This window comes from Sarcophilus harrisii, chromosome 1, assembly GCF_902635505.1.
Source record: "Sarcophilus harrisii chromosome 1, mSarHar1.11, whole genome shotgun sequence".
Classification (NCBI taxonomy): Eukaryota; Metazoa; Chordata; class Mammalia; order Dasyuromorphia; family Dasyuridae; genus Sarcophilus; species Sarcophilus harrisii.
In genome coordinates, this window is record NC_045426.1 from 340,696,625 (window position 1) to 340,711,377 (window position 14,753).

The following is a 14,753-nucleotide window of genomic DNA, read 5'->3' on the forward strand; positions in this document are numbered from 1 at the left end:
TTCTACTGTTTACACCTTTTGTGACTGTGGGAATTACTACCTCCCCTGGTCTCAGTTTCCTTAATCTGTAAAATAGATAGTTTTGACTAAATGGTCCCTGAAATCCCTTCCAACTTCCAGTCTATGACTTTATGACCTACTGTTTTATGTTCTAATATTCCTTCTAAGGCCTTGGCATTTTATGTCCGCAGTCAAAGGGCACAAAAATTCCTTGTGATTCTGTCCAAAAGGCAAACAGAGAAGGTTTGGATGTTACAGATTGGATCACAGGACTCCAGAATTAAAACCAGAAGAGATCTTAGAGGTCATTAGTCTGACCCTCTCATTTTACAAAAGGAGGAAACTGAGACCAAGAGAAGTTACTCGTTCAAGGACAGACTTGGACTAAATCACTTAGTAAGATTCAAGCTCAGGTCTTCTCATTTCCAAACCCGGTGCTTTTCCCACTGCATGACAGATAAGCCCTTCAAGAGGGAGATAATTGGAACTACAGTATAATCCAACTGGGGGCATAGTGAAAGAATAATTAAACAGGCTGGTCCTCTGGTATATTAAGTACAATGTCACTTAATCTCTCATTGTTTACAGGCAATTCTAACAATTCAAACTGTAGTTCTATATAACAGGCAATTCAGTGGAATCACAGAAGATAGCTGGACAGATGGCAATGAAGATAGAAATAGAGATGGGGATCCGAAGAGAGAGACAGAAAGTGAGTGAGAGAGAGAGAGAGAGAGAGAGAGAGAGAGAGAGAGAGAGAGAGAGAATTTCCTTATGATTCTTTCTATAAAACAAGAAAAGAGGCTTCCTCTGTTGCAGAGAGGAAGACTGGATACTAGATATTAAAAGAGACCTCTTAAGTCATTTAGTATCCTCTCCTCTTTTCGCAGATGAAATAGCTTTACAGAAAGGGTAAATGATTTGCCTAAAATCACAGAGGCAGCAGAGCCTAGGTCCACGTTGTTTCTTTTGTGTCTCTGAACCCCAAACTCTTCAGCCATTTCTCCTACCCCACCTAAGGACTGAATGCTTGGGGTAAAGCCAGGCTAGCCTGGGCTGGAAAAATGCTCGGTGGATCTATCCCAGATGCCCCTGCTGGGTCTTCTGGCCTCAAGTAACAAGGGGTAACAAGGGTGGGAAGCAGCTGACTCCAGCTAGTCCCAAGTCCCTCAGACCCTCCTGCTAGAGAAAGTCCAGATAAGTGTATTCTCCTCCCAAACTCACCTTGCCAAGGACCTCACCCCCAGACTCCCCCTTCCAGAGCACGCCGAGCTGAGACTCACCCCAGAATTAATCCCAAGCTCAAAGGGCCCCATCCCAGACTCACCCTGTCAGTAAGGACCCTCTTCAGATAGGCGGGGGCACCTTGGAGGCCACGGAGGAAGGTGGGAGCTCTGGCAAGGTGAGTGGCATTTGCGGGGGAAAGGGCACAGAACACAGCAGTGGGTAAGCCAGGTACCAGGGATCCCAGCGTCTCCAGTTTGCCAACCTGTGGAGGCAGAAGTATGGGGGCAAGAGAAGGGTACTAGCTTCAGCAGGGGCACAAGCTGGCCTGCTTTGGCTCATGCTCCCCCGAGCACCCGCTTCACTCATTCTGGGACTGGCAACAAGACATGGCACAGCTTCTGCCTACAGCTGTAGGAGCCAGGGGCAAGCAGGACTCCTGGAGGGCAGCAGGGAAGGGAGTGTGTGGGCTGGTTCTATGAGACAGGTGATACGGTAATATCTCCCCAGGGCCCCCATGATACAATCCTGCACCTGCTCCTCCCTTTTAGCTCCCTGGGGGGACATCAGGGGAGGCTGAGCTCACTGTTTTCCTTAGGTCACACTCCTCTGCTCAAGGATTCACCCATCTGCAAGCTTCCTCTCATTCCAGAAAAAGTGTAAAACCTGCTGCTTCCTGCAGGCAGTCTTCTATGATTGATCCCCACCCCAGGGTTCCCTGCTAGCTTCTCACAGCTTATATCACCTATGATTTGGACTCTCAGGTCCCTAGTTTGTGTCTCTGTGTGTATGTATATATGATGTGTATAGATTGGACATACCCATAGACACATACATAGCCCACACATACAAAATTGATAGTAACCTTAGCAGGAAAGGCTTCAGCAGCTGGGGACCTCCTGCTGAAAGGGGTATTGGAGCTGTTTTAATAAGAATATGGGCCAAAGTTTGCAAAGTGCTGTACATATCATCTCATTTGTGAAGTGGGTGTAGTTATTATCCCCATGTGGGAGAAGTTCTCTGAGAGAGATTGACTGGCCCAGCAGAAGTGAAGCCTAGGAAGTCTCTGAAGCAAGATTTGAAGCCAGTTCCTTCTGATTTCCACACTAAGGGAATGCTGGCTCCAGGGCCACCCACCTGCTTTGAAGGTAAGGACCTCCGATAAGAAACCCTCTGATGAAAACTGTCCTCCAGAGAAGCTTTTCTTCCTCTGAACTCCTATGTTTAGTGTCGATGTCCACAGTCTAGCTTTGTGTTCACTGTTCAGTTCTTTCTCTGTACTAAGATTTCCCTTGAGTTTGTCTAGAGCAATAAGTTCTCAAACTTTTGTTTTCAGTGTCTTTATGCTTTCAAGAATTATTGACAAATACAGAGTTTTCATTTATGTGAGTGATATTTATAGATATTTACCATATTAGAAATTAATTAGAAATAAAAACAAATTTGGAGTTTGTAGATTCTCTGAAGGGGTTTCAGAGATCCTCAGGATTTTCTAGACAACATTTTTAGAACCACTGGTCTAGAAAAGAGCAAGAACTAAGTTTCTTCCTTTCTCAGTTTCCTTGGGAAGAGTACAGCACTAGGATGGCTAGGGACTAGAGATTTAGTAATAAATGTTATAGATAATAATGATGATGGCATTTATTAGTACTTAAAGATTTGCAAAGTGCTTTGCAAGCATTATCTCATCTTATTCTCACAATAGTCATAGGAGGAACATGTTCATTTTATCAGAAGAGGAAACTGAAACAAACAGAAGTTAAGTAATTTATTAAATGACACAACTAAATAAGACTGAATTTGAACTCAGCTTTTTCGGATTCCAAGACTAGCATTCTATCTAGTGCTAGATAGCACTGTGCCCCTTGGTGGGCCCATGAATGCAAATAGTTGAAATAGAATAATGAGGAATAATGTGGAATAGAAATGGGAGATGGAATATAATGGAATAAAATTGAATAAAATGCTTGGGGCTGAATGAGAAAGAAAGAAAGAAAGAAAGAGGCAAGGAAGGAAGGAAGGAAGGAAGAAAGAAAGAAAGAAAGAAGGAAGAAAGAAGGGAAGAAAGAAGGAAGGAAGGAAGAAAGAAGGAAGGAAGGAAAGAGAAAGAAAAGAAGAAAAAGAAAGAAAGGAAGGAAGGACGGAAAAGAGGAAGAGAGAGTAAGAATAAAAAGAGACAGAGATGGAGGGAGGGAGGGAAAGAGGGCGAGAGGGAGAGAGGGAGGAGAGAGCTGTGAAACTTCTTACCAGGAGCTGCTCAGGTGTAAGCTTGGACACCAGCTCGTTCACCTGGCCCTGGTCCCATCCAATGACTTTCCCAAGAGCCTCCACCGAGGCGGCCACGTCCTCCTCAGACAGCATGGCGATCTGTCCCTTGGTCAGGCCCACTGCTTGCTGACCCAGGGCAATAAGGGTGCTCTGGTTAAATGCCTGGATCTGACCCACAAGCAGAGTGGCCAACTAGGAGAACAAGCTCATGGTTACTGCTCAGTTAAAGCACAAAGGAAGAAGAGGAGACCAAAGTAGAGACTTCTGGACTTGGAGAGTTAGGAGGCTGGGGAGCCATCTCAGGGGAAGGGCTCTCCTTTTTAGGATGTAAAACTGTCCTCTCCTTTGGGATATTCCAGAAGCATGCTCTGCAATTCCAGTGAATTCAAGGCTTAGAATACAGTGTTAACATGGACAGCTCACAGTTTTGCTCTTATTAAACATGATTTCCCTGCCACAGACTGGCTCCCATCCCACCCTAACCCCAGTTCCAACCGTGCCTTAAACCCTGGCTGCCCACTAACTCCCTAATCCCAGTTTAGGGAAAAGGAACCCTTTACCTGGCGAGCAGGGGGCAAAGGGGCTCGCAGGGCCCAGGCATCCGTGTCAGTCCTATGGGAAGGCCCACAATTGTCATTCAGTTTCCTTATAACCTTCCACAGGGTCTCTTCTCCAAGGGAATGGAGGGCAGGGGCCTCAGGTGAGAAGCAGAGGAGCTTGTCTGGGAGCCTGTGGGAGAGATGAGTGTCAGTGAAGCTAAGTGGTGGGGAAATTTTGATCTTTCTCCAGGCCAAGGAGTCTGGTTTCCTTTAACACTTTTTTTTTTTGTGTTCTGGACCCCGTCCAGCAGACTGATAAAAGCTTATGGACCCCTTTCTCAGAGCAGTAATTTTAAATGGAAAAACTAAAATACACAGGATTGCAAAGGAAAAGAGAATCAAAATGAAATGAAAACACAATTTCTCTTTTTTACTTAAGTTTACAAACTCCTTGCAATCTGTTCACAGGAAACCTGAAATTAAGAATACAAATTGTCTTCAGTTGAGGCTCATGGTTTAGAGGAAAAATACTAGTGTATCCCATATCACCTTGGGCAAATCACCAATCTCTCTTTGCCTCAGAATTCTCATCAATAAAATAAGGGGGTTCGCCAATGATCTCTTTTAGCTCTTAATCCTATGTTTCTAGGAATGAAATGAGAGTTTTTAGCAACATCAATGGGTACTACTTGCTCTTTGGGGCCAGCTAGGTGACACCAAAGTTAAAATCCAGTCTCAGGTACTTCCTAGCTGTATGACTAGGTAAATCACCTTCATAAAATGGGGATAATAATAGCACCTAACTCCCAATGTTGTGAGGAGCAAATGAGATAATAATTGTATAGCCATTAGATAAGTGACTAGCATATAATAATTTATATATATATATATATGTGTATGTGTGTGTGTATACATAAGTATATAATTATTATTATACGCAAAACATTGCTGGATGACATCAGAATATATCACATTCATAGGTAGTCAAATGTGTTTATTTTACCTTACATGTTACATTTTATTCTATCTGATAGCAAAATGTATCTGCTTTTCCCAGCCTGGGAAAGGAAATTAAATTTGTTTTCTGGGACAGGAAGAACCGACCCCAGAACTCAATATTTGCTATTTTTTAAAATCACCCACTGAAAAAACTTGACACAAAATAAAAAGCAAAGGACTTTCCCAGAAGATCTACCACATGGGAAATGCTCTTCTTTCCAAAAGTTCTGTGTTCAGATATATATTATTTGCTCTAAGCAGATTCAGTTTGTTTGGAATAGTTGAATAGTATTAGGTAATAATTTGGGTTTTTAATTATTTAATGAGTCAGGCTTATAAAAAACCCCACTATAATAAAATGTGTTTGTTGCTTTAAAAAAAAAAACCAACATCTGTAAACAAGTTGTTTTTTGTTTTTAGCCTCCTTTCCTTCTCTGTTAAATAGGGGGAATCATGACACAACCCCCTCCCTCTTCCCCTTACTTAGAGATGGTGATGTTAGGGGTCTCAGCCAGAAGAGCAGAGGTGAGTGTCCACATCAGGTTCCTGGGGATGTCCTGCTGACTGAACAGCTGGAGGCTGTCCTGTTGAGAGGCTAGCGTCTGCAACTGGAGAACGAACCAGATCAAGAGGAAGAAAATCAGAATAACTTTCTGCCACTCTGGCTGTGAAAACCGGATAGCAGTAAGAAAGCCCCACTCACCAATTGCTGGTCATAGTCCAAGAAGTCACGGATGTCATCAACACTGCTCAGGTGGATATAATGCCCCAAATAGGCTGTGAACCAGCCATGGCCAAGGGGATCACTTAGATTGTAACACCGGGGTCTGGACTGGGTACCTGGGGGATTGACCACAGGAAATCATCAAAATGGAGTCACAGGATCAGACTTCTGCTTAAGTGGAATATACATAGGCATAGAAGGAGGACCAGGAGAGACTTTTAAACAGGGGCATGGTGGAGCCAATTGGAATGATAAATGATAAAAGTTTCTGTGAGAAATTGATAAATGCTACAAATAAGTGCTTGGTTTATGGATTTGCTGTTTGCCTAGACTGAAGAAAATGATCAAGAAAATGTGAATAATGAAGATTAAATTTTAAAATGTGCCATGCTTATATCCCCCACCCAAACTGGCTTTTAAACATTTACCAGCACACATTTATTCTTTAATTAGAATTAGAAACTTCACTCTTTGGGATAAGACCTTGAAGGACACTGTTAAAATGCACATATATTACCTGAGAGGTAACTCATTAACCTCTTAGTTTATTAAATTAGTTCTCAATCTTACGAACCTATGATCTGATACAGAGGGAAGAGGAGGAAGAGAGGAAAAAGCATTCATTTAGTACCCACTACATGCCAGGTGCTGTGCTAAGCCCTCACTTGATCATCTCATTTGATCAGACTTTGTAGGCTCAGCTTTCTCATCTGTAAAATGAGCAGTCTAAGTGAATTGATCATCAGGATCCACTTGAGTTGTAAATCTTATTATTCCATCACTTGGCAAAAAGCAGGATCCCCAGATGTCATAACACAAAGATTTAGAGGAGAGGAGGGGAGGTAGAAAGGAGGTCAGGTAGTGGTGGGGGAGCTCAGGGCACAGAGAGGGGAGGCTTGGAGACCATTTCTGTCTTCCCCCGGTTCCTCTGTCCTTCCTTCGGGCCCAGGAGTGCTGTGCCTTACCAGTCAGGTAGGAGTAGATATGATGATATACCTCTTCTTCCCGATCCTTCAGGATACTTGGACCATTGCTCACACTAAAAGCGAGAGATGCAGAACAAAGAAAATCAGTCTGGTCCGATCCAAAGCTGAAAAAGCAATCCTCTTTACAGTGTCTGACAACTGGTCCTCTCACTTTTGCTTGAACACCTCACATGATGTAGAACTCACTACCTCCTAAGCTCATCCACTGTCTGAGGTGATGATCAGAGCATTAGAATCAGAGAACTAAAATTCAAATCCTGTCTCTGATACTGCTGGATGACCCTGGTTCTCTGAGCCTTGACTTCCTCATCTGTAAAATGAAGGTGTTGGATTAAGTGACTTCTAAAGTCTTTTACAACTCTAGACAGGCAATTCTGTAATTATTGAACAGTTCTTGTTTTTTAGGAAGCTTCTCTTTACATTTTGACCAACCAAGTGTTTATTAACTCCTGCCATCTGCTAGATAGAAAGGTACAAAGAAAATCAAAGCAATCCCTGTTTTCGAGGAGCTTCCATTCCTGTGCTAAAAGCCACCTTCTTGCAACTTCCACCCATTAATCTTTTCTCCAAGCTAACCCAAACACATCGACTTCCTTCAACTGACCCCCACAAGCGTGGTTTCAAGCCCCCTAAATTTTAAGCTTCAGCGGTTGTCCTGATCATTGTCCTGTGAATTAGCTCCAGTTTGTTCATTTCTTCCCAACTAGAAGCTGGACACTGTGTGCCAGATAAGCTCTGTCCCATCCCTGCCACTGGGCCCCCTCCCCTTACTCCCACCCTGCCAGAGATCGGCTCACTCACATGGTTTGAAAGGCTGGGCAGCTGGTGTTCTCTGTAGGGAGGAGTTTACTTTGAAGGAAATAGAAATAGAATAATGTTCGTACTTCTGTCCACGTGGCCACAGAAACGCTGCCATTGGTCAGTAAAGAAAGGCTAATCTCAATGACCTCCTTGGTCCTGTTCAATAATGACTCCTGGGAAGAAGGAGGGAGATAGGCAGAATGGGCCTGGGCATCCTACCCCATAGGGTGGCAGAAGATGCCCCTGACCCCTCCCCACCCTATCCCCAGGAGCTATCTGCCTGCCTGGAGAATGACCAGCTCTAGACTTTCAGGCCCCCATCTCAGGCTATAAGGATGAAATTTTCTTCTAGGTTAAACATGTTCTTCAGTTCTGCTAAACATATTTCTATATTCATCATGATATACAAAAAAAATCATATCAAGAGGGAAAAAACATGAAAAAACAGCAAAAAAAAACCCCAAAAAGGTTAAAATATTATGCTTTGATCCACATTCAGTCTCCACAGTTCTCTCTCTGGATGTGGATGACAGTTTCCATCACAAGTCTATTGGGATTGTTGAAAAAAGGATGAGATTTTAGACAATATCCAAAAGTATCCCCAGGAACCAAAGTCCTCAAATTTTGCCTCAGAGAAGCAACATAATATAATGGGAAGAGCACTGAATTTGAAGTCAGAGTGTGTGGATTTAATTATGACACTTACTATGTGTGTGACCATGAGGCCCTTCCCTGGGCTTCAATTTCCCCATCTATAGAATGAGGGAATGGGACTAGGTGACTCCCAGAATCAGTTTTGTCAGTTGTTGTTCAGTCATGTCTGACTCTTTGTGATACCTTTTGGGGATTTTCTTAGCAGAGATAATAGAGTAGTTTGCCATTTCCTCTACTAGCTCATTTTACAGATGAGGAAACTGAGGCAGACAAGGTTAAGTGATTTGCCCAGGATCACACAGTATCTGAGACTCAATTTGAACTCGGGAAGATGAGTCTTTTTGACTTCAGGTCTATTACCTAGCTGCCCTCCATATATACCTTACCTTTCCTAAATTTATAGTCCAATTATCTTATATAATTTTTCCAAGGGCTTATAGGTAAGTAGTAAGTTCAAGGGCTGAGTTCCTTCCTCTTTCATCTTCCTGAATCAATGCAGCTCAACTCGTTCCCAAAATCATTCTGTAGATCCCCAGCTCTCTGGATTGAATCTATGTCATGGTGAAGAAGGAAGAACAGGAAACACAGCCAGCCCCTACTCTCAGGAAGCATCAGACACTTACTAGCCAAGTGATTCTGGGCAAGTCACTTAATCTCTCCCTCACTTTCCCCATGTCTGAAATGGAGATGATAATAACAGGGTTGTTTAAGCTCAAGGGAGACAGTATTTGTAAAGTGCTTTTCTGAATCTGGAAGTCCTAGATAAATGTTAGTTATTGTTATTACATTCAATTTATGTATCTTTTTTTTTTGTTTTGTTATTTTTTACGTAGCATCTCCTACCCTTTTGTTTCAGAAATGTTAGTTATGCTTTGTAAATCCATTAATTAAAAAAATCAAGTGCTTCCTTCCTTCTCTGTTTTTCCTATTAAAAAAAAAGAAGTATTAGTCACTGTGACCACAAATGATTTCAAGCTCTGAAGCTCAGTGCCTTTAAGAGGGCTCACCTCCAGGAAGCCCTCTCTAACATAGGATTAGACACACACAATCAGCATCCAATCAACATAAATAGAGAATTGAGGGTACATAATGGGAAATTGTAACTATTGAGTGTTCCAGGCCTCCAATTCCATGGAGTATGTCACCTGCAATCTCTCCTCACCCTAGAGAAACATTTGGGACCAAAATACCTGGATTTTATTTCTCACTCTCATATTGGTCCCATTGTGTGACTGACCCTAGGAAAACATCTTCTCCTCTCTGGGCCTCAGTTTCCACAGGTTAAAAAAAAGGACGTCTACCTCTAGACCAGTGGTTCTCAAATTTTTATTGTCAGTATCTTTATATACAATTGAAAATTATAGAGGCTCTGTCCAAAGAGTTTTTGTTTATGTGGGTTATATTTATAGTTATTTACCATATTATAAATAAAAACTAATTTTGAATTTGTAGATCCTCTTAAAAGGTATCAGAGAGTCTCTCAGGGTTCTCTGGCCCACACTTTGAGAACCAGTGTTCTAGATAACAGAGTGGGGACTGTGAGAGATGAGAAGTGGGGTGTGTGAAAAAGCATGGAGATAAGGAGACTCTAGTCCCCTAGTCCTGGATGTGAATTGCTTACAGAGCAGGGCAAGAGGGAACTGAATTCCCTGCCCAATGCTCCCGAGGGGGCCCATTTGCCAAATACCAGCTGCTAGGTGATAAATGAGCCCTTGAGGATAGCTGAGGGTTGATGATGAGTCTCTCTCCCGCCTATGTATTTCCCCTTCTACAAGGGGGGATCTTGGGAAAGGAGCCAAATAGATGGGAGGACCTTGACTCATGAAAGTTACCAGGAAACTCAAGGTGAAAAGGTAGGTTCCAGGTAAGAGCAGTGAGAGATGTGAATAGAAAATCCCTCTCACTTGTGATTGGCAGGAGTTGTGTGTGCTTGTAGCTATCTATGTGTTGTGACCCAAACTGTCAACTTTTGAGGTGATTCTTCCAGCCCGCCTCACATTCAGGGTACAGGGTTTATATAGGATATGGATCTAGCTCAGGCTTTGGAAATGGAAGTTGGCAGGTGGAATGCATGGCACTGAGCTGGCAAAGGGCCCCTAAAAGGAAAGAGGGTGACTTGTACACTGGTGTGTCACTTTTTTTGGGGAAGTAATCAGGCTTAAGTAACTTGTCTAGGATCACATAGTAAGTGTCTGAGGTCAAATTCAAGCCCACCTCCTCTTCCTAGGAGAGGGAAAGGAGATGCAGAGAGCAGGTTGAGCAAAGTTACAAAGGTGACAGAAGTAGGATCTGAATACAGATTCTCTGACTTCAGAGAGTGTTTTCTTTTCACTTTACCACATTGTTCCTATCAATAAAGCTTGAAAAAGTCAAGAACTGGAAGCCGTGGAGGCAGGGGAAAGGTCCCTTTGATTAGTGACAGAGGAGCTATTGCTCTAGGAATTTCACCAAGAATCAAGAGAGATATCAGGATGACGTGTGATCCTTTACATTCATCCTACATACTCCTCACACCCAAACCCCTACAACAAGTATAGTAAGAACTGTTCTGACTTTGGATGCAAGTAACCTGACTTCAAATCATGGCTGGGCAAGTCCCTTCACCTATTTTCTTCATCTATAGAATGATGCAGTTGGACTTGTGTTATTCAGTCATTTCAATTATGTTCCATGTTTGTGACCTCTTTGGGGTTTTGTTGGAGTGGTTTGCCATTTCCTTCTCCAGCTGAGGCAGAAGACAGGATTATGTGACTTGCCCAGAATCACATAGATGATTTTAACTCAGGAAGATGAGTCTTTATGACTCCAGGGCTGGCACTCTAGCCTTGCCTTTGTGACCCTATTTATCTGTAGAATGAGGAATATGAATTAGATGACCTCTAAATTCTATCCCAGAGAAGTCTGTAGCTTAGAAAAACACCCATAGTAAAAGAATAATGTTAATTATTAAATTATTAATAATAAAATAGAATAAGTAGGATAACATAATAAAATTCTTATCATATTATTAAATAATAATCTCATAGTATCATAAATCTAGAGGTCTTTTAGTCCAAATCCTCCATTTTACAGATAAGGGAACTGAGCATTTCAAGCACTCCAACATCATCACAGAATCATAGATTGAGTGCTGGAAGATGAAGTGAAACCATCTCCCCCAAACTTTGCCTGTTTCCACCAGTCAGGCTGATCCCAGAAATGTGTTTGGCTTTTATTTGCCCTGCCCTCCCTCCTTTCTGTGCTTTTCAGCCCTTCCTAGCATTAGTGCGAAGATTCTAGAGGCACAGCCAGGGCCTGAGGGAGCTGTGAGTGATGGAGGTCACAGCGGTACTTACCTGACGCGGGAAGTTGTTTGGAAATTCCTCCACCATGGTCTCATTTAAGGCACCTTTGGCGGCTGCAAGCTGAGCCAGCTGCCTCAAAGTGAGCTGGTCCAGGACTTGGAGCTGGGGCAAGCCAAAGGGAAGGAAGATAAAGGGGTTAGACTAAGCCAACTTGGACCATCCTCCAGGATGGGAACTGATGGAGCTCTGACTCTTAGGAAAGAGGCCTCCAGGTGGCGTCAAGCAACAGCCAGCAGCCAAAACTCTGGGGAAGTGTGTGCTTATTAATTGTCTCAGTCAAGGTCAAGGGGAATCCCCTTAACTCATCAGTTATTTTTCCACTGGGAAAAACTTGGTACCAGAATGACTCCTAGACTCAGGACTGACCCCTATCTCTAGTTATGCACTGAGACTTTGGGGAACAACTGATTTAACTGATATAGACCTATCTATCCAGTATGCAGGCTGCCTCTCTTTTTGAGACCCAATCCGAGGCAAGGGCTGATAGAATTTAGGACACAGACTGTCCTCTAACTGGCCGCAGCTAGCCTAGAGATGCAATCCCATTCCAGGCCATAATCTAGACTCTGAAACAATATCTGGTCTGGACACAGGGAGAGAGGTGAAAAGCACAGTGCCTCTGTAATCAGAGAACCGGGTCCAATGTCTGGTTCTGCCTTTGGTGTGACTTTGAGTTAATCATTTAATAAACCCCTCTGGATCCTGTTCTATAAAATGAGGGTTGGACTATCTGGCCTTTGAGAGCCTATCCCTTTCTAGCTCTGTGATCTCAAGACCTCTAGTCCTGGTCCTAAACTGACTCCTATTTTCATGTGTAGATCTCAGTCCTGGAATACCTCAAGCCTTAGCTCTAACTGGAAACTGCTTCTACCTGGGGCCACTTTTAACTCCAGCTGTAGCCCTGGACTAAGAGAGAGTCTTAATGCAAGCCATAGATAGACTGAGACCAGCTCCTGGATCTTAACTTTTTTTTTTAGCCAGCAAAAGTTTCCTATTTTTTTCAATAACAGCCTTTTATTTTCAAAATATATGCAAAGATAGTTTTCAACATTCATCTTTGCAAAAGCTTGTGTTCCAATTTTTCTCCCTCCCTTTTTTTCAACCTCCCTCCCCTAAACAACAAGTAATCTAATATAGTTAAACATGTGCAAATCTTCTAAGCATATTTCCACATTTATAATGCTGCCCAAGAAAAATCATATCAAAAGGGAAAAAATGAGAAAAAAAAGCAAACAACAAAAAAGGTGAAAATATTTTGTGATCCACATTCAGTTCCCATAGTCATTTTTCTGGATGCAGATGACTTTCTCTAATTGAAATTGGCCTAAATCACTTAATTTTAACTTCTTTTCATTTATTTATTTAATCATTCATAATTCATTTATTTGTTTATTTTTATGGAAGTTTTTCATTTTCAAAACATATGCAAACATAATTTTTCAACACTGACCCTTGAAAACCTTGTGTTCCAATTTTTCCCCCTTCCTCCCCACTCCCTCCCCTAGATGGCCTGTAATCCAACATATTTAACTAACTTCTTAAACTGGTTCTAAACCAACCCAGCTCCAGACTAACTCAGAATTCTCTCTAATCCCAAACACTAATTGATCCCTAATTCTGGAACTCAGGAGATTCTAAATGTGGCCAGTGACTAACTACCTCCACCCTCATTCTAGTTCCCTATCTCATTCCCAGCAGTGTGATTGAGCAAAAACAGCTCTGGATTTGGAAACAGAGGACCAAATGATTCTATTAGAGATCTTCCTCCTTTTCCATGCACCAGAATTGCCCTTTAAGTCCTGGGATGAACATGACTGAGCACTAGGAAATCTTAGATACCCCTGGAATCCAAAATTCCTCTATTTCCCTGTTCATTCCACATACTGGGACTTACCCCATCAAACTCAGTGTTGAAAGTAACCAGGTCCTCATATTTGGCAAATTGGCTAAATTGGCCCAGGTTAGCATCCAACCAGGCTGTGCTGCTGTTGGCCTCTGGAACGCAGGTTAGCCCTGGCAGAGACACGGCCCATCACCAGTTGTCCTTCCCCTCCCTGCTTCAGATGGGACACATCCATAGTAGGACATGTGGGGTGGGATACTGGCAATCAGCATTAGGGCAGAGATGGGAAGGGAAATGAAGTAGACAGAAGGAGGAACTGATAAGCAGCCATCTAGATCTTCTCTGTCCATTTCTACCAGGCTACTTTGATTGATTTCCTCCTTTGCTCTATTTTCCATTTCCAACTTTTTTCCCCCTCTCTTAGGTTCATTTTTCATCTCTTTTTTTCTATTCTCTTTCCATCAGCTCCCAAGTTCTGTATTTCTCCTTCTGTTTGTATTCCCCTTTGCTGTCCCAGTCTAACCCACCCATTTCTTCCTCTTCACCACTACCACTTTCCACTCTCCTATGCCTTCCAAACTCAGTTTTTCCTCTTTTTTCCTCCACTATAAAGAAAGCCAAGAGGAGGAGAAAGTGGGTGAAGGGTGAAGGATCCTCACCACTGGTGTTCAGGCGTGTCAGGACAGGCCGCTGGAAAGTTGTGTAGACAGCTTCTTGGGTCTCTTGGCTCATCCCCTCAAATTCCATATCCAGCATTTGAACACTGGGACACAACCCCAGGGGCTTTTTAGAAAAGCAGACACTCACATGGTGCAAGACCCCAACATCCCCTAAATGATCCTTAGATGGCCCCTGCTTCATCGACCCCATCAGAGAGGACAATGATAGCATACCTGCCAGGCTTAATTAGGTATGACAATTGGGATCAACAGTCTACAAAAATGTGCTATGTATATATGGGGGGGAAGGCACCTTCCCCTGCTCCAGGTTGGAGTAGGAGAGGTACCTGTAGGAGATGGGATATAGGCAGGAGACTAGGCTGGTGATAAAGGGGAAAAAAACAGTACCAGTAATCTGATGCTGTAATCTAGACTGATCTAGGATGGGTGGACTCTCTCTCCACAGAAGGGCTCACCTAGTTCAGTCTCAACATAACTCCTTCAGAGACTGGTTATCTGGGGCTTGCTTGATGTCCTCTCATGACAGAGTTTGCTACCTTATGAGGCAGTCTTTTATTACTAATTGTTAACAAGAACTATGTTCTTACCCTTACAGTTCCTACTTCTGTTCTCAGGGGCCAAGTAGAGCAAGGCTAATAATACCTCTTCGATATGACTGACCCTCCTCCACCCAGACGCTGAAATCTGCAAT

At 42.9% G+C, this 14,753-nt stretch overlaps 1 protein-coding gene across 1 annotated transcript in view; it reads right to left on the reverse strand.

Moving 5' to 3' along the window:
• The window catches only part of LOC100931991 (mesothelin-like protein), a 57,023-nt gene extending 42,625 nt beyond the window's left edge, over positions 1–14,398 (reverse strand). Inside the window, exons 1-10 of the mRNA XM_023497783.2 lie at positions 14,042–14,398; positions 13,434–13,552; positions 11,531–11,641; positions 7,542–7,714; positions 6,720–6,793; positions 5,734–5,870; positions 5,514–5,638; positions 4,053–4,221; positions 3,472–3,684; positions 1,328–1,489 (exon numbers count right to left, since the gene is read on the reverse strand). Coding sequence (XP_023353551.2) covers positions 1,328–1,489; positions 3,472–3,684; positions 4,053–4,221; positions 5,514–5,638; positions 5,734–5,870; positions 6,720–6,793; positions 7,542–7,714; positions 11,531–11,641; positions 13,434–13,552; positions 14,042–14,273 — 1,515 coding nt within the window. The 5' untranslated portion in view covers positions 14,274–14,398. The remainder of the gene's footprint in view (positions 1–1,327; positions 1,490–3,471; positions 3,685–4,052; positions 4,222–5,513; positions 5,639–5,733; positions 5,871–6,719; positions 6,794–7,541; positions 7,715–11,530; positions 11,642–13,433; positions 13,553–14,041) is intronic.
• Positions 14,399–14,753: the final 355 nt, after the last annotated feature.